We start from the raw sequence: 21780 nt of genomic DNA, 5'->3' as shown, positions 1-21780 counted from the left end.
CATCACGTGACCGGCCGCGGGGGCGCTGAGGGGCACGTGACCCGCAGACCTGGAGGGGCAGGGCCCGCGGCCCCTCCCGGGGGAGCCAAGGGGTCTCCGAAGCTTGGATATTGCTCTTGCCCGGACCGCCCGGGACCGCAAGACGGGACGAGCAGGGACGCGAAAAACTGCGAGGGGTGCGCATCTCTCCTGTTCCCCCCAACGCACCGTGTATCACGGTGAATGTGGATTGGCGCGGCGGGGAGGCCTCCCGGAAGCCTGGGTATTCCTCGCTCTCGCTTCCCCCTCCCCAGCCCCAGCTGCGCGGCGCTCTGGGCCCGAGCGGCAGGAAGACTAGGTTGCGCCTTCTCTGACCCCTGGGTCTCGCTAGCAAGTGTAAGGCAGTGTGTGCCCTGCGCCGCCCGAGGTATGTGGGTCTGAGCGCGGAATGCGAGAAAGGAGTTCCTAGGGTGAGCCCGAGGGGATGCCCGGGACTGATCACTGGCCTCGTGGAGGAGAGGCCGGAAGGGTGCGCCAGCAGGGAAACGGGAATCCCGTTATCGGACTACAGGGCGGGCAGGCGTGAGATGGGTAGAGTGGGGCAAAGGGTGGAAGGTGAAGCTCCTTGGGGAGAGCCCAGGCTGCCTTGCCCTGTAGACCGTGGCACTAGGCGGCCCCTGTGAGACGCGCACTGAGAGCTGGTTTACCGAGATACTCAAACAGGAACTTTTTTCAGGAAGTGCACATGAATAGTTCACTTAAGAGGTGGGATGGGTTCAATCAACCCGCGTGCCAGAGGGCCCCCGCGTTCTCCCTGCGTGCCCTACATAGGATTTTTCCATCTGTCACAACAGCCTTGGACTGACACATTTATCCAGACAGGGAAAAATTCCACTGTGACAACCAGTCCACAAGAGAAGACTTGACAGTAGAAGACTTGGTGTTACAGATGCCAGGCCAAATCCATTTATACTTCCAGACACATTTTAGAGGCCACTGCTGAGAACCAGAATGGTACCTTTTAATCCAAGAGGACATTTAAAAACAGACTAAACCAGTCTCCCCTTCCTGGTTACTACCTTTACAAAGGGCGTAGGAAAATCCCAGGGTCTGATTATTGTACCCCTGCCTCACTATAGATAGCTACAGGGAGGGGTCATTTTGATTTCAGGGGGCAAAATCCTCCAAACACACACAGTGGCTTTCAAACCTCAAGCTTTTTCTAAACTGACCTGGAAAACAGGAAGAAACCACTTGTTAACTAGAATAGTTGCACCATAGATGAAGATTCTTTCAGCAACAGAGTCATTTGCTTGTTTTGCTTGTGTTTCTACCTTGGAAGCCAGACTGCACGTCCTTTAGAAGCTTCCTCTGCCAGCTGGTGAGGCCTCCACCCCCGTCACACCTGGACAGAAGCAAAATGTAAGTCATGATTACCACGCTCTTCAGAGCCTGGTTCCTAACTAAACACAGAAAATAGCTCCCTGCACCCCCCGAGATAAGGAAGGTGACAGGGCCATGTTCAAATGAGAGAGATTTAACCACCACGACCCGAATAGTCGGACAGCCCCTCAGGTACACAGGGAGCTGAGTGGGAGTTGCACGGAGGAGGTGGTTTGGACACAGGTTGCAGCTGGGATGCCCCGGCTGCTGTTTCCCCAGCAGGTTGCCCAGTTGCTTCCTCTCCCGAGGCCTCAGCTATCCCCCATTTGAAAAAAAACAATTCTTAGAGGCATGTCCTGGGGTCAGCCATCTTCTAGTCTTCCTGATCAGTACACATTCTCTCATTCAGTGAAGGCTGGTCCCTACTTCCCTCTCTACCCGAGGCCTTAACCTCAAGGATGGCCTCACAGCTGGTGTGGACAATGCATGCTGCCCCTGGCCATTCACTCCTGTGGCCTAACCCTTGTCATCACCCTCTATGAAATCTTAAATTCAAATTCCCCATTTTCTAACCCTCTTTCTCACTCAGTTCTCACCGCACCATTTCTCTTCCTTGACCTTGCCGAGACCCACTTTTCTCCGGCTCAGCCTCCTTTCGTCTTGAGCCCAACCCCCTCCAACTTCTCCTGCCACCGCCTTTCTCCACTTCACGCCAGACTCAAGAGAGCTGCCACACTTCTTTCACTTCATTCTCAGCCCTCTGTGACCTGATGACATTGTGTCACTAAATCCAGAAGCTATTTCAGCTGTTGCCTTGTCTGCCACTGGGTACCTTCTCCTTCCATCTGGAAATAATCTTCCTTGCAGGGCAGGCTCCTTCCCTGCTGTCTGTGCCCCAGATGTGTTTGTTTCTATATTTCCACCTGACAGGCCTCACCCACCCACCTTGTTTCAAGGGGCTAATGACTCTTGAATGGCCACCTCCTGCCCTGACCTTCCATGCCTGGCAGGACATGTCCAAAGGCCTCAACCTCGCCGCACCCACAGCTGATGTGTCATCTTTCTTCTACCTGTTCCACCTCCTAGGACACCTGTCTCAGGGAGTGTCCCACCATCCGCCCAACTGGTCACACTGTGGATCTGGTGTCATTCCTGACCCGTTTCCTCTCCAAGTCCTGTGACCTCCCTCACCTAAATGTCTCTGGAATCTCCCCCGCTTCTTCCTGTCCCCTGGTCTCTATACCAATTCAGGCCACTATCAGCCCTGCTCTGCTTCACTGCAGAAGCCTTCCACCTGTCCCTTCCCAATCCTGCACACCGCATAGTGGAAAAATCCCCCTCGTGTCTCTGCACTCTAGCCCCAGCTGCTCAGTTTCCCTGCAGCCTTAGATCGACTCCAGTCCCCTTAACATGGTGATCTAGAGGCCACGTACCCCTCAGCTTGCCTCCTCAGCACTCCAGCAGTACTGGGCTACCCAGGTGTGCAGCTCAGCTCTCCCTCATCCATGAGGCCTGGGTCCCATGCCCTTACAGCACCCTTTTCCTCCTGTGTCCCTGATCAGATCTGGAGCTGCTGGAAGGCAAGGACTGCACCTTCTCGCCATCACCTGCACTGCCTAGCAAAGCCCACTGAGGAATCCTGAGGACTGAGCATTGTCGCACTCCAACACCAGCTACCATGCTATGGAATAAGAAAACTGAAAACTGCCTGGGGACTCAAGCAGGTAAATTTCTAAGGGTGTTTTCTTTACCAAAATACGTTACTATATGGTAATTGTAGCTCCTTTAGTCAAGTATGCCGAATACTAAAGGGAGGAGAAAACCTGTTTCCAATGATGGCACAGCACACGGCTCTCCTCCCTTTGCAGGTGTGGTTATGTTTCTATTTACAGAAGTCAGTGAACATCACTCCTCTTAACACAATTTAATTGTTTTTTTCCAAAAAGAGAAATGTTGAAAACAGGGAAGTTTAAAATAGTAACAGTACTCAATATGTTCCCAACCAGTTTCTAATATGGGGAGTGGGGATCCATAGCAAATCCTCCTGGGGTATCTGTTTAAAATACCTGTTTGGGGCCTGCCTGCAAGGAACTGAGTCTGGGGTGTGGCTGAGTCTGCCCTGTTTAGGCAGGCTTCTGCTGAGACCGCTACACTGGGTGTCACATTCTCATCTCCAGCAAACGTGACCAACCATCCATCTCTGAGGGGCTTCCTGCCATATGAGCCGTTTGCTGGGTAACAACTTACCTGCTTGCTTTCAGTCACTGAGATTTACTCCCCTACCTGACATTCATTGAGCACCTGTTTCATCCCAACCACTGTGCTGGCACTAGGCGTGCAGCAAAGAACAGGACAAGCACGTCCTCGCTGTCACGGAGCTCAGAGTCGGGTGGGGATGCCAGGGTGCCAGGGCACAGACCAGTAGACAAGTGGCGGGTGCTGTGGAAGAACGGCTATGGTGGGTGGGTGGAAAGCTGAGGCCAACGGAAGGAGAAGCAGAGCTGGTCAGTCCCCAGGGCAGGGACAGCTTTTAGGATGGGACTGTGGGGAGTGAGCACAAGAGGTGTGAGGGTGGTGGGGTGTGAGAGAGCTAGGCAGACTGGACGGAGGCCTTGTAGCCCCCATTCAGGGCGTGAGGGAAGCTCTCGGGAACTTATCACAGAGGGGCGACAAGATGTGGCTTGTTTTTAAAAGATCACTCTGGCTGCTGTGTGAACAGTTTTTTTGTTTGCAGGAATAGGCATGAATAGAAAGAGGCCCCGCATCCATCCAAGCTAGAAAACTAGAAGTGCAGGCCATGTGGGCTAGGGTGAATGAGGCAGAGATGACGGGTGAGCAGGTCCAGGACCTGCTGATGGATGGATGGATGGAGAGGGGGTAGGGAAGGCAGGAGCTGAGGATGACCCTGACTCCCAGGTTAGGTTTGAGCAGCTGTGTGGATGGTGCATGACTCCCCATCATGGGAAGACAGGAGGAAGTGTGGGGGTGAAAAACCACATTTTTCTTATACTAAACTCAAGGTGCCCATTAGACATCCAAGGGCAGACATCAGGTAGGTAGGGGAACGTCTGTCTGGGGCTCTAGAGGGAAGTTAAGATATCAGTGACGATGGTGTTTAAAGTGCAGCTTGGAGGAAATCTCTTGGGGTCTGAGTGTGAACGGAAGACAGCGCTCTGGGTCACTCCAACATTTAAGAGTTTGAGCAGAGAAGCCAGCCAGGGAAAGGCAGGAGGCTGCACTGTCAAGGATGCTGAGAGTTTGAAAACTGTATAGAATGTTCCCCAGGGGCTGGATTTGGCAAGACCAGAAGGATGTGAGTGGAATGATGGGGATAAAAACGTGGGAGGGATGAATGAAGGGGCAGAAGCAGAGAACTCCTGGGGAGCCTGGCTGAGAAGGGGAGATAAGTGGGGTGACAGCTGCAGGACAAGAGGCAGATGAGGGCTCGTTTTGGTTTCACAGTGGGAGATGCCAGGGCTGCTTGCTGATAGCGGGGCCAGCAGGCCCAGGAGGCTGTGCACTGTGCCCAGAGGGCCCAGGGCGCCTGGCTCCGAGGCCGTGGGCTAGTGGATGGAGCCAGGGGCATGCTGGGCTGGCCTCAAGCTGCCTTCTCCATGCTCTAGCAGAGACTTAACAGCGTGGGGAAGGGCAGTAAGAGGTCTGAAGAGAAAGGACACAAAAAAGCACCTTTTTGGCAAGTGGGAGAGTAGAAATCCTAGGGAAGACCCGAGGACAGGTGGGGAGTGCTGCCTTGCTGGGTGACATGTGCAGCCCTCCATTCACAATGGGACTCAGGGCTCCAGCCGCCTGGTTCTCCAAGTGAGAGAAAGGACTGTGAGTGCCAGGGAATAGAGCCATAAAGCGCAGTTCCTTGCACTTTAGGAGACACTTAACTCTGGAAGTCCGGCTCACTCACTCTGCACGCAGGTACATGCAGCTGATTCTCATTGTTTGGGGTAGTTAAGTTCTTTAAAGTCACCGTGAACACTGAATTAGTGAATACTGAACCTCTGCTGCTCAGCAAATACGGGGTTAGGTTTCTATGAGCCTCAGGTCATTATTAACCAATCAACACATAACCTTGTTTTACATGTTTTTGTTTAAAGACACTTTTGTTAATATATATTATTGACTCGTTAACTTTGAACTCGCAGCCAACAACACTTGAGCAATGCCTGAATGAAGCTTCTCTACAGTGCACCTCAGCCTTCTTGAGGAGCTTAGGAGGATTAGACAGCACTTTAGCATGATGCCTGGTGGCCATTTTAAATGGGATAATCTCCAAGAAAAAACACAAAAATGCAGAAAACCTACCATTCAATAGACAAGTTAGAGCTGTAACGAGAAGGCTGAGCACTGCCTTATTTGACCTCAGCTGGCAATGGTGCCACCAGGCAACTCAAATTCTCTGCCACTCTGTGCATGTCTGCAGATGACCGCAGTACAAGTATTGATTTGGGCTTACAAATAAATTTTAGTGAATAGGCCAACTCAGAACAGAGAACCTGTGAACAATGTGGACTATTAACTATTATGATATACACTGTTATATTATTACATGACACATGCACAGTGCACCAGGGAGCTTATTAAGGGAGCAGCCTTCAGCCTACTGCCCTGGCCCCAAAGCAGCACCTAGGCACCTCTGTGCCAGGTCTGGGCTATGCACAGCTTCTCCCAAGAGCTACACAGCACCGTGGTGCAGGGGCTGGGATGGTGGATGCTGGAGTCACATGGCCTGGGGTCAAGTGCCAGCTGTCGCACATACTTGCTGAGTGACCTGGGCAAGTTTGCAGACCTCTCTGTCTTCATTAACCTTATGTGGTAAACCCATATGGGACATCGAATTAAAAGGCAAACTAATACTGATGATCTGGCCTGGTCCAAAGCTCTCACATGAAGTGCTCAGTAAGAGTGTGGGAAGTGAGGGAATGTATGAAGGCCTAAATTGTCTGGAAAGTCCGAACTTTGATAAATGAAGTTTCCTGAGACAATCAAGTATATACACCTTTGGTGTTCAGTTCCAGATTTCTCTGCTCCCATGAGCCAATCAAAAAGGGCATTACTTAATTATTCTCTCCTAATCACAGCTTTTCTGAGGGGGTCTCTTGACATCACCCACTCTCTCCTCACTGATGGCATCTAACTGTTCCCTTTTCCCAAACCACAATACCCTGAAGACTGAGAGGCATTCAACCTACGGGACTGACAACCCCTCAGAAACTATCAGAAACTGCTAAGGCCGTTTCTTACACAAACATGATCTGAAAGCTAGTCAAGGTGTAAAACATAAACACCTGGTCCAGTGTCCTATCTGTTCCATCGCGAGCCTGCCTGTCCGACACACACCTGCTGTGGGGGCTCACCAGGCTCCTGGCCAAGCACACTGGGAAGAGGCAGGAAGTGACCCGCCCAGAGTTCCCTGGTCACCAAAAGCGGGCTCAGGACTCAAAGCCAGGTCTTCAGGCTCTGAGTGCTGGTGCCCTCAACAGCCTCACATGCAAGAGGACACCCATGAGGTCCAGGCTGCAGCCGCAAAGCAAGCGCTGTGACATGTGTTTTGGGGGGAGATATGGAAACTAACAGTTCAAAGACAGAAGAACACAACCCACAGCACAAAGCTAGCTAACCAGTCCCTGACAGAAGAGAAAATGGGTTCAAAACGGATGGCCAGGGTGTGTGCTAATTTACTACGGCTGACTTTCCAGTTCAGCTTCCTGGGGAAGAAAATCTCCTGTGACCTGAACTACTGAAAGTCCATAGGTTATCACAGGTACTGTGTGGCTCCAGATGGGGCCAAGGAATCAGTACTGCAAAGGGAAGGGGAAAGAAAGGGATGTGTTCCTTAGTCTCCCTTCACGCAAAACCACGACTTACTTAATTATGTCAAACTCCATGAAGGGCACAAAATACACTCAAGAGACTTGGAAGTCGAAAATGTGAGCAAAGGCTCCGTTTTAGAAGCTATCTCTCACTCCTGCTGCCTTGAAAGCCTGCCCTCGGTCAGCCCATGCTCTGGGTAGATCGCCTTTATCTTGGGATCCCCCCCTCTTCCAGTCTGGCAGGATTCCCCAGCCCTGTACTCCAGTTCAGCCCAGCCTGGATTCTCTATCATCTGCTTGTTTCTCAGATTGATTTCCCAAAAGCTCTTCTCACATGTCAAGCTCTCCATCTTATGGCTTGGTCCCCGGCTAAATCCCACATCTCCCTGGCACATGCCCAGGGGGCATACACACTTGTGTGCTAGGCGGAAGCCTATATTCTGGGGTGCAGTTTGCACCCTCAGATGTACAAAATGGAGGTCAGGCGATCTGCAATGTGAGTCAGCCTCTGAGCCAAAGCCATTTCCTTCAGCAAGTCTGGGAAAGGGCCCATGTCCCAGGCCCCATCCCTTTCACGGCATTTCCCAGCTTACCTTACAGCTTCTGTAGTCAGTGTCTCACAGGTCTGAACAAAATCTAGTTTTTCTGTTCTTTACTAAATAAACATTTTTCTCACAGAAACCATCCTGAAACTCATCATTGTCCAAATACATGAGAACAAGCACCAGGGGCAGAAGATTACATTACACGTGTTCCCCCTTTGGCGGGAACATCACTGAACTTGGCTTGGCCCTCAAGTGTCCAGGAAACAGTCCTCCATGTCCCGGCTGATAGGCGGGCCTGTGAGCCATCAGGAGGGGTTCCCACTTGCTTCTATCCAGCGAGGCCTTGGGAGGGAAACTGAGGTGAGCAGAGGCTCCTGTGCCCTCAGGCTGTGTGTGGGAGTTTGAGGCCCTGGTAACAGAAAGGGCCAGGCTCCAGGCAGTCATGGCAAACACAGTCATCGCCTCATGATGAAGCTGGGCTCCTCTTCCTCCTCCTCGTCCGTTCCAGACGCCTCCCCTGAGCTACTGGATGGCTGCTCCTGGGACTGACTGGGTCCTGTAATCATACAACATTCACATGAGAGTCAGACAAATCCACTCAGAGAAAACTGAGGGGTGCTTTAAAAAAGGAGGTACACACTTACCAACTTTACATCTCCCTGTATGGCCCCGGAAGATGACTGGTTAGCCAGAAATGGGTAAGATTCCTCAAAGGAGGAACAACCTAAGACAGGCACAGTCGCAGGGGGGCCTTCAGGTGAGAAATTGGGGATCAACAGAGGTGAGGCCTAGAACCTCACCCCCCCTGTTTTGAGAGAAATCTTCTGCATCTGTGGATGTTTTGTTGCCCTTGTCTAGCTTGGATTAACACATAGTCTACAGGCACAGACCTGATCATCTACATTTGCTCTCTTACAACACTAAACTATGTTTTCTACCTTTATCTTGCATCTACCTACCACTTCAGCATTTTATTAAAAATAATAATAATAATAAAGGGAGAAATGTGGGATCCACATATACATCAAGTATAAAAATCAAATGAATATTCATATTTGACCTGATTGTTTATAGTTCATAATGCGTGATCAAAACCGAAAGTTTCTGTGATGACTGCCCTTGTACTGTTCACCATGTAAGAACTTATTCACTATGTAAGAATTTGTTCACCGTGTAAGAACTTGTTCGTTATGCTTCAGAAGATTGGAGACTGATGAGAATTAGGCTGGGGGTGGATTAATGATTGTGCATTGAGCATTGACTCCCCTATACAGAATTTTACTGTTGTTAACAACCATTTGATCAATAAATATGAGAGATGCCCTCTCAAAAAAAAAAAAAAAAAAGGAGGTACACTACATCAAACTAACAAGCTCTGCAGAGTGAAGAAAACCATCCACACATTAAAGAGGCAGCCTGTGGTATGGGAATAGTTGTTACCAAATGATATACTTGATAAGGGGTTAATACCCAAAATGTATAAACCCACAACTCAACACCAAGAGGAAAAAAAATCTGATTAAAAAATGAGTAGAGAACCCAAATAGACATTTTTCTAAGGAAGATGTACAGATGGTCAACAGGCATGTCACTAATCATCAGGGGGATGCAAACCAAAACCATGAGCTACCACCTTACACCTGTCAGAAGGACCAGTATCAATAAGATAAGAAATACGTGGCGGTGAGGGTGTGGAGGGAAGGGAACCCTTGTGCACTGTTGTTGGGAATGTAAATTGGTGCAGCCTCTAGGGAAAGCAGTATGGAGGTTTCTCAAAAAACTAAAGTAGAAATACCACAGGGCTTGGGAATTCATCCAGAGAAAACAAAATCACAAATTCAAAAAGATAATATGCACCCCTATGTTTACTGCTACATTATTTACACTAGCCAAGATATGGAAGCAACCTAAGTGCCCATCAACAGGTGAATGGATAAAGATGTGGTATGTATTCACAATGGAATATTACTCAGCCAAAAAGAATTAAATCTTGCCATTGGCTGCAACATGGATGGACTAGAGGGTATTATGCTATGAAGTCAGAAGAAAAATACCATGTGGTTACTTATGTATGGAATCTGAAAATAAATGAACGAACACACAGAAATAGACTCAATCACAGAGAACAACCTGATGTTGCCAGAGGCGAGGGGCGTGGAGAGGGGATGGGCAAAACAGCTGATAAGGATAAAGAGGTACAAATTTCCAGTTGTATAACAAGTCATGGGGGAACAAGTACAGCATAGGGAATATCATCAGTAATACTGCAGTAACTGTGTATGGTGACAGATGGTAACTATACTTACAGTGGTGAGCATTTTGTAATGTATGTTAAATGTTGAATTACCATGTTGTACACACCTGAAACTAGTATCTCAAATACACTTCAATTTTAAAAAAAAGAGGACTGAGGAAGAGTAGAAACTAGTTGTTGCTGGACAGTACAGGAGGAACCAGAGGACATCCTCGTGTCCATCAGGCCCAACACCACTCCCCAGGTATAAAGGCCGGTCACAGAACTGATCTACAGTGGCTGGCGGGAGGATCTCATCATTATGAAAAGGTCCAGCAGCACACACGAGAGCCCGACACCCTGTAAATCAGGCCTCACTGCTCTTTATGTGCCCCACCCCCAAAATTCATCACCGTGGCAGGGCAACGCGCCAGGCAACACTTTATCATTTAATACCGGGCTGGCAACACTCCTGCTGAAGTCTCAGGTTCTCACCACAGTCTGCAAAGGGATTTTTAAAGACTGGGCAGCACAGGCTCTGTCCACAGCAGATATGCCAGCTTCCTTGGTCTTCCCACAGACCCAGAAACCCTCTCTCGACACCCCCACGCACAGCTCCAATTCCAGTGTTTTCCCTGGCATGGCTGCCAAGACCCACCATGTAGCCCAGCTGGTCAAAAGCAGAGCACAAAGACATCTTGTTCCCCAGTCCCCTCTCCCTCCTCTCCCTCCTCTGGGGAGCAGGCTGGTGGGTGAGAGCTGGAGAGAGGCGGAGCCGGAGCCTGCAGGGGCAGTGCAGTGCTCCAGGAGGCTGCATGCAGGCCCGGGGCTCCCCCGGGCTCCTCCCCGCAGAGGTGCAAGGACCCACTCCTGTGCCCCAGGACCCCTAGGCCCCCCGAGCTTTGCTCCTGCTTTTACCACAGGTCAGATACGGAGCTCTGAGACAGGGGGCCTTGGGTTCCCAGACACAGCACAGGCTAAGATTTTCCTTCACACCCTGGGTGAGGACACTAAAGAGCACCTGTGACAGTGGGGTGAAGGCATCTTTAAGACTCATTTAAATTAATTTAGGATATTCCTCCTCCTCAATCTCATACCAAAAAAAGTTTCAAAACTATAAATGGTGAGCCTGTTTGAACAGCTAATATTTGTTGAACACCCACTGTGCTCTAGGCACTACAATTTACATACACTGTCTTATTCAATTTCAACAGTCTATGAGATGAATACTCTTAGTTATTTTACGGATAAGGAATAAAGCTCAGAGGGGTTAAGTAATTCGCTACTCAAGGTCTCTTAATCAGTAAACCAAGGACCCAAGATTCAAACCTGACCTATCTGACTCTGTAGGCCTCTGCCTACCTTGAGAAATGGGTAAGGAAACTGAGACAAAAGATGGGGTGGGGACAGGAGTGAGGTGAGCATGGATACACAAAATGTGGTCTATCCACAAAATAGAATTATTATTCAACCTTAAAAAGGAAGAAAATTCTACCACCAGCTACAGCATGGCTGAACCTTGAGGACATGATGCTCAGTGAAACAGGCCAGTCACAGAACAAATATTCTCTGGTTCCTCTCAAGTAAAGTCCCTAGAGTAGCTCAAATTCAAGACACAGAAAGCAGAAGGGTGGTTGCCAGAGGCTGGGGAGCGAGTGTTTAATGGGTCCAAAGCGTCAGCTGGGGAAGATGAACAAGTCCTGAAGGTGGACGGTTGGGATGGTTGCACGATAATGTGAATGTACTTAAAGCCACTAGACTACACCCTTAAAAATGGTCAAGATGGTAAATTTTTTCATGTTATGTATCATTTACCACAATAAAAAAAAAGAAAAAAAAAAAGGCAAAAAAGCATGCTATGGAGAAATGAAGTAAAGAACTAGAGGTGGGTCCAGAACCCAGCTCTAAGCTCCCCGATTCCTAGGGCAGTGCTCCCCAAGCTCCCACACTGTGGTGTGCGTGGAAAAGGACGATGTTCCTATGGCACACGGAGCAACTGGTGCAAGGCCTTGGGCACTCAGTATCCCCCCTGAAGGTATCAGGGTGTCTTCCACATGTAGTCCATTCCTCAGATGCCAGCCAGAGGGCTCTGCTCTGGAACTTGGGCTCCAAGGCTGAAACTGCTGATTATTTGTTTGGTTCCATAACTTAGTCATATTCTGTCTGCCTCAAGGTCTCTAAGAACCACTAACCACACCCACACAGGTCTGAGCACAGCAGGATGACAGCACAGGATCTGGTCTTTAATTATGATCTTAAAGAAACAGTAAGATACTGATTAACCTGGATGTTTGTGGAATGGGGTGTTTTGGATGCTGAGATGCTGGTTAACAGAGGAGGGCTCATCACACCTCATGACTGAAAAGCCCCTGAAAATATAGTAGTGCATCACTTAACAGTAAATACAACTGATTGCATTTGATTCCTGTGTATGAGAAACCTATTGTTGGGGGTTAGAAGTATCACTCTCACAGAGGAGAAACCTAGGAATCAGATGCACAAATCTTTTGATAATTCTACAGGATTATTTCATCCATTCCTTATTTCAACAACATAACAAGTAAACAATAAAAATAGTACTTATTATCATTACTGTGTTTAACGTTGACACAAAAATTTTAAAAGAACATGCTGTAACAAATTACAACAATGAGATACAACAAACATATTAAAACAGCTAAAATTTAAAAAATTGATAATACCAATTGCTGGTGAAGATGTGGAACAACAGGAACTTTCATGCATTGCTGATGGGAATGGAAAATGGTACAGCCAGTTTGAAAGACAGTTTGGCAGTTCCTTACAAACCTAAACATATTCTTATTATATGTTCCAACAATCATGTTTCTAGGTTTCAACTGATTTGAGAATCTACATCCACACAAAAACCATTACATAAATGTTTGTGGCAGCTGTATTCAAAATTGCCCCAAATGGTCTGCAACCAAGGTGCCCTTCAATAGGTGAAAAGATAAACAGTGAAGTATCCACATGACGCAGTACTATCCCACAATAAAAAGGAATGTGCTATAAAGCCACGCAAAGACATGGACAGGTCTCAAATTTATTCTGTTAAGTGAAAGAAGCCAGTCTGAAAAGGCTACATACAGTATGACTCCAACTATATGACACTGGGGAAAAGGCAAAACTATAGATATGATGCACAAATCAGGGACTGGGGCTGGGAAGACATTGACTAGGTGAAGTGCAAGGGATTTATTTTTTTAAGGCAATGAACTATTCAGTACAATACTGTAATGGTGGATACATGATAGCATGCATTTGTCAGAACGTAACAGCACAAAGAATAAACCTTGATGTGTGCAAATTTACAAAATAACTGAGGATGTCAAGGATCCCCAGATGGAAAACAAAAGGTGACACATGAATTCAACCATATCACAAATGGATGAAACAACTTCTGTAAAGGGGGTGGGGGACAGGTGCCAACCTAGACGGTTTTGGAAACAGGAATCTGTAAGAGAAAGGCAAAAAGAACTTTACATCACACTGTATGCTGTACTCTAGCTGATAAGGTTGTTTCCCACAGGTAACAGATTAAGTTCTGAAAACACTGCCTCTGTGTACTGGAACTGAACAACTAAAGAAATGGAGGGTGAATGGTGGGAGCCTGGTTACTCAAGAGTGGCAGGCTGAAAAGGCTAAAATGATCCATGTGCCAATGGACTGGAGCCAGAGAGGTCAGTATGACTCATGTTTACCCTACTATAGATAAACAGATACTGACAGTTACATATAGAAATACCTACAGATGTGTGTATATACACTGGTTAGTTACACAATATACACTTCCTTGCTCTGTTAAGAGGGCCTAAAACTACACCCCAGAAGCAACAAGCAAACCTAGCCCCCAGATGTTGGTTTCTAATACCATTCTCCAGTAAAAGAAACCAAGACTCCTTGGAGAAATGGCTGATTCTAAGTCCAGGTCAAGAAATATACAAGATAAGCCTGGATTATCTTACAGTCCCAGAAAGTAAGTGCTAAACAAAACAAAACAAAACAAAAAAACCACCCAAATCCCACAATGATGGAAGTATGTAAAAGGGACACAGGAGTCACATGAAAGAGCTCCCAATGACCCAAGCTGGGACAATTTGAGCAAAAAAATAAAGTAGTACTGGATTAAACCTAAAGTATAAAATAAATACCATGAGTCCATATTGATATAAATATATTATAAACAGCAAAGAGCCAAATCTGTGCAGAATTTCAAATCATTTATGTAGCTGCTCTGCCCTCACAGAGGGGATATATAACACCCCATTTCTTAAGTGTGGGCTGCACATAGTGACTTCTTTCCAAAGAATACAGTGTGGGAAAGGGGAGAAGAGCAAGTGTACAGTACAGAGTCCTGGCAAGCACTGTCGGAGCCAGGTGATCAAAGTCAGTGCCAGGAATAGCAAGCCATCTTGATGGTGTGCGGCCTTGATATGACATGCTAAAATGGCACTTTATGTCTCTGGACTTCCTCCCCAAATAAGTAACTCCAGTCTAATCATGAGAAAAACATCAGACAAATCCCAGTTGAGGGACATCCTACAGAATACCTGACCCCTCAAAACTCTCAAGTCATCAAATACAAGCAAAGCTTTATAAACTGTTACAGCTAACAGGAGCCTAAGGATACATGATGATAAAAATAATGTGGTATCCTGGATGGAACTCTAGAACAAGAACAAGGCATTAGGTAAAAACTAACAAAATCTGAATAAATGTATTTATTTAGCAAATACATGTGTCAGTATTGGTTCATTAAGTGTAATAAATGAATCACATTAACATAAGATGTTAAGAGAAACTAGACTGGGTGTATGGGAATTGTTTGTATTATACTATCTTTACAATTTTTCTGTAAATCTAAAACCATTCTAAAACAAAGTCTTTTATTAAAAAAAAAAAAAAACTCCTACCCTCATGAAACTGTGATTACAGCTAAACAGAAGCATGTTACGTGATTTAGCAGATTCTATAACTGCGAATGAGCGAACCCTCTAGGAGCCAGGTGGAGGGACAGGCTAGATTAGTTGGGTTGAGGTGGGGAGGGAGGTTAGGAAAAGGCCTTACAAGGGAGAAAAAGCATTCGAAGAGGAAGGTGCAAGATGAGTAGACGCTCTCCAGGCAGACGGGGGATCCAGTAGCATGAAAATAAGAGCACAGAGGCCTAAGCACGGGCAGCGAAGCAGAAAAACAGAGGTGCAAGCTGGGGGAGAGCCGAGGACCAGTGGAAGGGAGTGGCCAGCCCAAATCGGTGGGGAGAGTGGAAAGGGCTGGACAGGGGGCCAGGGATGCAGGGGCTGCTAACTAGGTTTCAAGCAGGATCAGCTGGTGGGTAAGTGCCAGGCCAGTGGAGATCCATTACCAGGGATCAATTTCCAGCCCTGCCACTCCCCTCCCTCTAGCTCTGTAGGGCCGTGTCACCAGTGTCTAAGGCCCTCACATGTAAAATGGAGACAACACCACAGCCTATCTCACAGGGCTGCTGTGAAAAGTATTAGTTCATACCTGCAAATCACTTAGAACTGGGAGTACGTAATAAATGTCCAATACCTGTTAGCTGTTGTTACCATGTTAAGGAGAAGGACAAATGGCAATCTATTGTAAAAAAAAAAAAAAGTTTTGGAGGCTGTACATAGGTGTGTGGTGTGGGGAAAGGAATGGGACGAGTGGAGGCTGCTACTGTGGTCCTGACAGTCTGGATCTATATATTTGTAAGGTTTTTCACTGAATCCTCAATGAGACCATGACTTCCTCTGAAGTCACATTCTCACCCATGTGGAAGTATGATTTTTAAAAGCTAGTGCTTTTTTTTATTTTTAATTAAAGTATCACTGATATATAATTTTATGAGGGTTTCAAATACACAACACAGTGGTTTAACATTCACCCATATTATCAAGTCCTCACTCCAGTGCTGTCACTGTCCATCAATGCAGTAAGATGTTATAGAGTCATTAACTGTATTCTCTGTGAAAAGCCAGTGCTTTCAAAGTTACCCTATCTAGGTAATTTAAAATTCCCTACCTAGGTAAGGATATAGTAAAAGTGTGAACTGTTATACACTGTTGATAAAGTAACACTGGTAATAATCGTTGGGAAATAAATTGCCAATACATTTCAAGAGCCATGGTATCTTTTTATGCTCTGTGATCTAGTCATTCCCACTGCTGGAAATTTATCTTAAGGAAATTAACCCAGAAAAGGGGAAGGGAAACAGGTACATAACCTTCACTGAAGTGTCTTCTAAAGACAAAAACTGGTATCAATTTAATGTCCAACAAAAGGGGAAGGGTCTGGTGTATCATGGCATTTCAATTGTTGGATATTATCATTCACTGAAAAAATTATGGACTGGAAATACCTGCAAAGTTAAAATAAACCAAATGGAAAACTTCATACATTATGATTTTAACTACATACAAATATGTGCATATGGACTAAAGGCAAATGGACAGAAACGTGATCTATTAGGATGATGATACATGACATTTTCTGATTGATCTTACACTATTTATGTAATATTTTAAAATCCACAAATCAGAGATTTCATTTACTTTTTATAGGAATACTAAATGAAATGCCAATGAGTGTAACTGAAATTAACCTTTTTTTAAAAATCAGATGAGTGAACATACAAAGAAAAAAATCGTTTCTTGAGTCACACAATGGCAAGGACATGGGAAAATATTTTGATGCAGTGTTATGTGAAAATCAGGACAACTCTACATATGATATTTATATAAATAGGCTTATATAATATATATTTAAAATTTCAATAAACTTGATTAAAATGTGAAAGTGATTATTTTTAGTAAGGACTATAATTTTTATTTTTTATGTATATTCCAAAAATTTATCAAATGATCATCTATTACCTTCATTCTCAAAAACACAAAGGATATGGATAGTTTTCAAACACATATGCATAAGAGTTTTGGCCTTGAAACAAACAGTTCAAAACACATGGAGTGCATTCCCAATACCAGATACCGGCTGAGATGAGTTTTACTGGGGGCAGTTTTGTCTTCCTCTTTCCCAAGGGAACAATGGGCAATCTCTGGAGACAGTTCTGACTGTAAGTGACTGAGGGGTGGGCGGGAGCTACTGGGATCTCGTGGGTAGAGGCCATGATGCTGTCAAACACCCTCTAATGAACAGGACATAGCCACTCACAACAAAGAATTATTAGCCCAAAATGTCATTAGTGCTGAGATCGAGAAACCCCTCTTGATGTACCAGGAACAAAATCACCTTAAGATCACCCTGGGATTCTCTGGTAGGCAGGCCTGTGTTAAGATAAGTAACACTGGTGTTAGCATGCATTGTTTTTGGAGGTCAAGGCATCACAGTAATCCAAAGTGGCTGAATGCCATCTAGCGGTATCATTCAGACACAAGTCCCAGAGTCTTCACTGAATTACTGGGTCGGTAAGGACAATAATAGCAGGAATACTTCTCCAGCAACAGACTGGAACACCTAGCCAAGCTCCCCTTACCACTTATTAGGAGAAGAGACAAAAGGCTTGAGTGATTCACCTCCAAATCCATCAACAACCCGGCGGTGCACAGAAGCCACCTTGTGGCACAACTGAGTATCACATTCAGTTTCTATTCATTTCTACCACCTAGAATTTCTTTCACTGAATGAAAAATAAGGACGGAAACAGAGAAGATGAGGCAAAGGCACACAGACCATTTTTATGACAGTTATCCCTAGTACTCTCTCTAGCCTGCCCACCTGGTGCAAAGCATTTACAATCATGTTTTATTACTAATCATTGTTTCATACTTACGTGTAACATCAGGGGCCATGTCCCATAACAATGATTTTCAAATTTGCAGCCCACAGTCCACACAGAAACTAAAATAGAAACTAAAATAAAATTTGGCAAAATACCTTTTTTATGTGATGCACTCTGACATGTTCTAATCTATTTTATTTACTTGGGAAAAAATAACAGCTGTAACCTCTAAATTGATTTCATGACTCAGTGAGTAAAGGGTCACAATCCTCAGTTTGAAAATAACATTGTGGTACTATGGTATGACTCTGTGATGGTGAAATGGGCACAAACACCTATCTTTTTCATAGAACAGAACTCAGGACAGGGGAGGCCCACTGAGAAGGCACAAGGACATTTTAAACAAGTTGGAGGCTCTGGATGGAGTCTATCTGAAAGTACTAAAACCTGTTGTGTTTTATCTCACCTTCTCTATAGCCCTGAGCAAATTAAGGACAGGTGACTGAAAACTGCACATGCACCTAATGTCTAACAGGGGTTAGAAAAGGAGAACTTAAGAAATCCCAGCTCAGTAATGCTGTACTTGGTCTCCTTCAATTCTAGAACTGACTATTAAAAGTTAATATGAGATCCCAAAGACTCAATACAGGTTCACTAAATACAAATTCAGAGCAAATGGATACTCGGTTTCTTATTCTGAGTTCTTAGATTTACTGGTAAGGGACGCCCAGCCCAATACAATCTATCTTAATTACAGTAAATTCAGTGCTTAGAAAAGTTATCACACTGCAGAATTTTAACTCTAGAAAGAGCTTATGATTTTACAAGCCAAAAAAGATCTCAAACAGACAGAAGCCACATGCTTGAAGTCAGGGTAAACCAGAGTGAGAGCTGAGCCTAATATTTATGGTCCACTGTACTTACTCCATGACCTCAAATTACCTCTTAGTTTCCCTTTGACACCTCTTGGGCAAGATGAGCACAGGGTGAGTTTGGTTGAATCTTAACTGGAGAATTAACTCCACTCTAAGAGTTTTGGTGAGCAGGCCCATGCTGGTTTAGATGGAGCTCTCTAGTGGATGCTGGAGGACTCTGGCTGTGGCCCAGTATGGCTCAACATTTTTACTGATGGACAGAGGACATTTGTTTTACAAATGTATCCATGACAACATCAAAAAGACACGGTAACATGCTGAATATCAGAATCATGATTCAAAAGGATTTTGGCAGAATCAATATAGCCAAAGTTGAAATGCAAAAGAGCTAAATGTAAATTATTGTATTTGGATTCAAAAAAACAAATAAAGGGTTCCACATAAGATACAGCAAACACTCAACCCCATCTCTCCACTGAATACAGCTACGGACTCTGGAAAGTAAGCAGAGCGAGGGAAAAGACCAGAATATAAAGCACCATGGACAGTATCGAGCTCCCTAGGTTTTTTCTTCAGTATCTCCCAGTCTGGACTCGGAGATCTGATATGCAGGAGTGGGGACTGAGCACAGGTAGAGCTCCAAGAGAAATCCTCTAGCTCTGGTTCAAGGAGTAGAAAGAAGACTGCTAATGCTCAGAGTGAGGGAAATTCTTGTTTCTTCTCCTTTCTCCATTCTCTCAGACTGGAGCTCCCACACACTCCTGCTGTAGTCACAGTGGTAACAGTGACTATGGTGCCAATGGGGGCTTACAGACACAGAAACTTTGAAGGAGGGGAACCTTTCTCTCTGATTGGATGAGCTATGATCCTAGATGGTTCGGCAATTTCCTGTTGCTTTTTGTCTTTGTCCTCCCATTGCTCGGACCTGGGTACCGGTGTCGTTGCAGGAAGTATGTGGCCGAGTGGGTAAATAAAACCCCAGCTTTCTAGCTGGAGGTCTAAAAGGGGAGCCCCAGGAAACCAGTACTACAGGGGAGATCATGGAGGGAGATTAAATGAGACACTGCAAGGTTATGTATGGACTCCAGGGCTCGCCCTCATAGTGCATGCATGGATTGGCCCTAATCATCATACCAAGCACTTTGAGAACCAAAATCAAAGAACTAATCTCTAACTGGCCACTGGGTGGCACAATGCAGGTCACATCTGGAGAGCACAGCAAAAGCTTTGAAAACTGAACTGTCATTGGAACCACATCCCACAGAAGACTGGTCAGAACCTGGGATCTGAACACAACCAGGTGTTCAGACACCTACAGTCCACTCAAAGTGGGGAAATACTGATTCTAAGTGGACTGTGAAAGTAGTATGTGTAGAGTAAGCTCTAAAGGAGTAACTAAAAAGCTATACAAAGGGATATAATTAAAAACACAATAGATAAATTCAAATGGAATTTTAAAAATGTTCAAATAATCCAAAGACATGAAAGGAGAAACAAAAAACAGGGAACAAAAAAACAAAATGGTAGTCCTAAATCCAAAGGTATCAATAAAAAAAAAAAAGATTATCAGAAGATATAAAAAACATGACTCAAGGATTTGATATCTACAGGAAACACAGGTAGGTTACATGTTAAAGGGATAGAAGCACTTTCAGAATGGTAGAATAAGGATCTCTAAAAATCTGCTCTTCTAGATTTACCCTAAGAATGCAGCATCCCAGTTTGAAAAAGACAGATGCACCCCTATGTTTATTGCAGCACTACTTACAATAGCCAAGAAATGGAAGCAACCTAAGTGTCCATCAGTAGATGAATGGATAAAGAAGATGTGGTACATATACAAAATGGAATATTATTCAGCCATAAGAAGAAAACAAATCCTACCATTTGCAACAACATGGATGGAGCTAGAGGGTATTATGCTCAGTGAAATAAGCCAGGCGGAGAAAGAGAAATACCAAATGATTTCACTCATATGTGGAGTATAAGAACAAAGAAAAACTGAAGGAACAAAACAGCGGCAGAATCACAGAACCCAAGAATGGACTAACAGTTACCAAAGGGAAAGGAACTGGGGAGGATGGGAGGGAAGGGAGCGGTAAGGGCAGGGAAGAAGAAAGATGGTATTACGATTAGCATGTATAATGTGTGTGGGGGGTAATGGGGAGGGCTGTGCAACACAGAGAAGACAAGTAGTGATTCTACAATGTCTTACTATGCTGATGGACAGTGACTGTAATAGGGTTTGTGGGGGGGACTTGGTGAAGGGGGGAGCCTAGTAAACATAATGTTCTTCATGTAATTGTAGATTAATGATAACAACAACAACAAAAAAATCTGCTCCTCTAGAAAAGCATCAAGAACACTGACACAATGGTCAAAATCAGCTTTTTCAGAACTCTGGAAATGTTCCATGGATTATTTGAGAAAAACGGCTGAATCTTGTTAAGAACAGAAAACTTTGTGGCATTTCAACTTACCCTATTCCCTACTCTCTCTCCTCAGATCTGAGATAGCATTCAAAACCAACAACCTCGCAATTACAGTAGCTGTGAAAACCAGCAGCCCAGCAGCCACTGAAGGAGGTAAACTGTTCTGTCAGTTCCTCAGAAGTTCCATACTCAGAGCACTGTCCCTATCTGACCTGACTGGCAGCTCCCCGGAAACTTCTGCTTGCAAGGCTTGTCTTTATTTGACCTGATTCAGTGAGGCTTTTCTCCCAGAGTGTTTGTTAAAAGCCATCAGTGGCAACTGTTTAACATTATAGCTGCCTACAGCAGGCAGAGCTAACAGTAAAAGCAAACAAGAAAGTGGCCAAAGGCTTGAGAAGAAAGCTGGTAATCTAGAAGGCCAAATGCATGTGCAGAACTGTGCACATGTCTAAGAAAGACAACTGATGGCCCTGATCTCAACTCTGTCTGACCATGAGGCTCTGTGCAGAGAGATGAAAGCTAAGGCAAAATTGTAAACTACCTGCCAGAATATTGAAGGCATGTTCATACACACACACAGCCCCTTGGCAAAGACTGGGACACCTACTGGTTCAAGGCACTTAAGGAAATCTCAAATATTCAGCTGACCACTAAGCTAACCAAACAGACTTTGGTGGCCACACACAACAAAGAACACGTAGGGAAATTGGTCCTGGAAGGGGCCAAACATATTTAGTATGCCAGTGAAA

General features: G+C 45.3%; 1 protein-coding gene and 1 long non-coding RNA gene across 7 annotated transcripts in view; one reads left to right on the top strand and one right to left on the bottom strand.

Annotated features, from left to right (window-relative positions):
- Positions 1 to 30: 30 nt before the first annotated feature.
- LOC108383781 (uncharacterized) lies at positions 31 to 21727 on the top strand. Of its 3 annotated transcripts, XR_001849851.3 has the most exons (5): positions 31 to 406; positions 1322 to 1401; positions 2925 to 3086; positions 13513 to 13663; positions 21105 to 21727. It is a non-coding gene; the product is annotated as an uncharacterized lncRNA (long non-coding RNA). The 3 variants fall into 3 exon arrangements; XR_001849854.3 differs by lacking the exons at positions 13513 to 13663; positions 21105 to 21727 and adding an exon at positions 7863 to 9039 and having other exon boundaries at positions 45 to 406; XR_005056082.2 differs by lacking the exons at positions 13513 to 13663; positions 21105 to 21727 and adding an exon at positions 7863 to 9039 and having other exon boundaries at positions 46 to 406; positions 1326 to 1401.
- PRKRIP1 (PRKR interacting protein 1) overlaps positions 7822 to 21780 on the bottom strand; it is a 32672-nt gene continuing 18713 nt past the window's right edge. Inside the window, exons 6-7 of one of the 4 annotated variants that reach the window (XM_036998625.2) lie at positions 17776 to 17843; positions 13009 to 13437 (exon numbers count right to left, since the gene is read on the bottom strand). In XM_036998625.2, coding sequence (XP_036854520.1) covers positions 13414 to 13437; positions 17776 to 17843 — 92 coding nt within the window. In that variant the 3' untranslated portion in view covers positions 13009 to 13413. Of the gene's footprint in view, positions 8286 to 13008; positions 13438 to 16835; positions 17270 to 17775; positions 17844 to 21780 lie in introns of those variants that run through there. The other 3 variants (XM_036998623.2, XM_036998624.2, XM_036998622.2) reach the window with 3 other exon arrangements.

Source organism: Manis javanica, chromosome 10 (assembly GCF_040802235.1).
Source record: "Manis javanica isolate MJ-LG chromosome 10, MJ_LKY, whole genome shotgun sequence".
Taxonomy (NCBI): domain Eukaryota; kingdom Metazoa; phylum Chordata; class Mammalia; order Pholidota; family Manidae; genus Manis; species Manis javanica.
The sequence above is the reverse complement of the archived record's forward strand: the minus strand, read 5'-3'. Positions and strand labels throughout refer to the sequence as shown.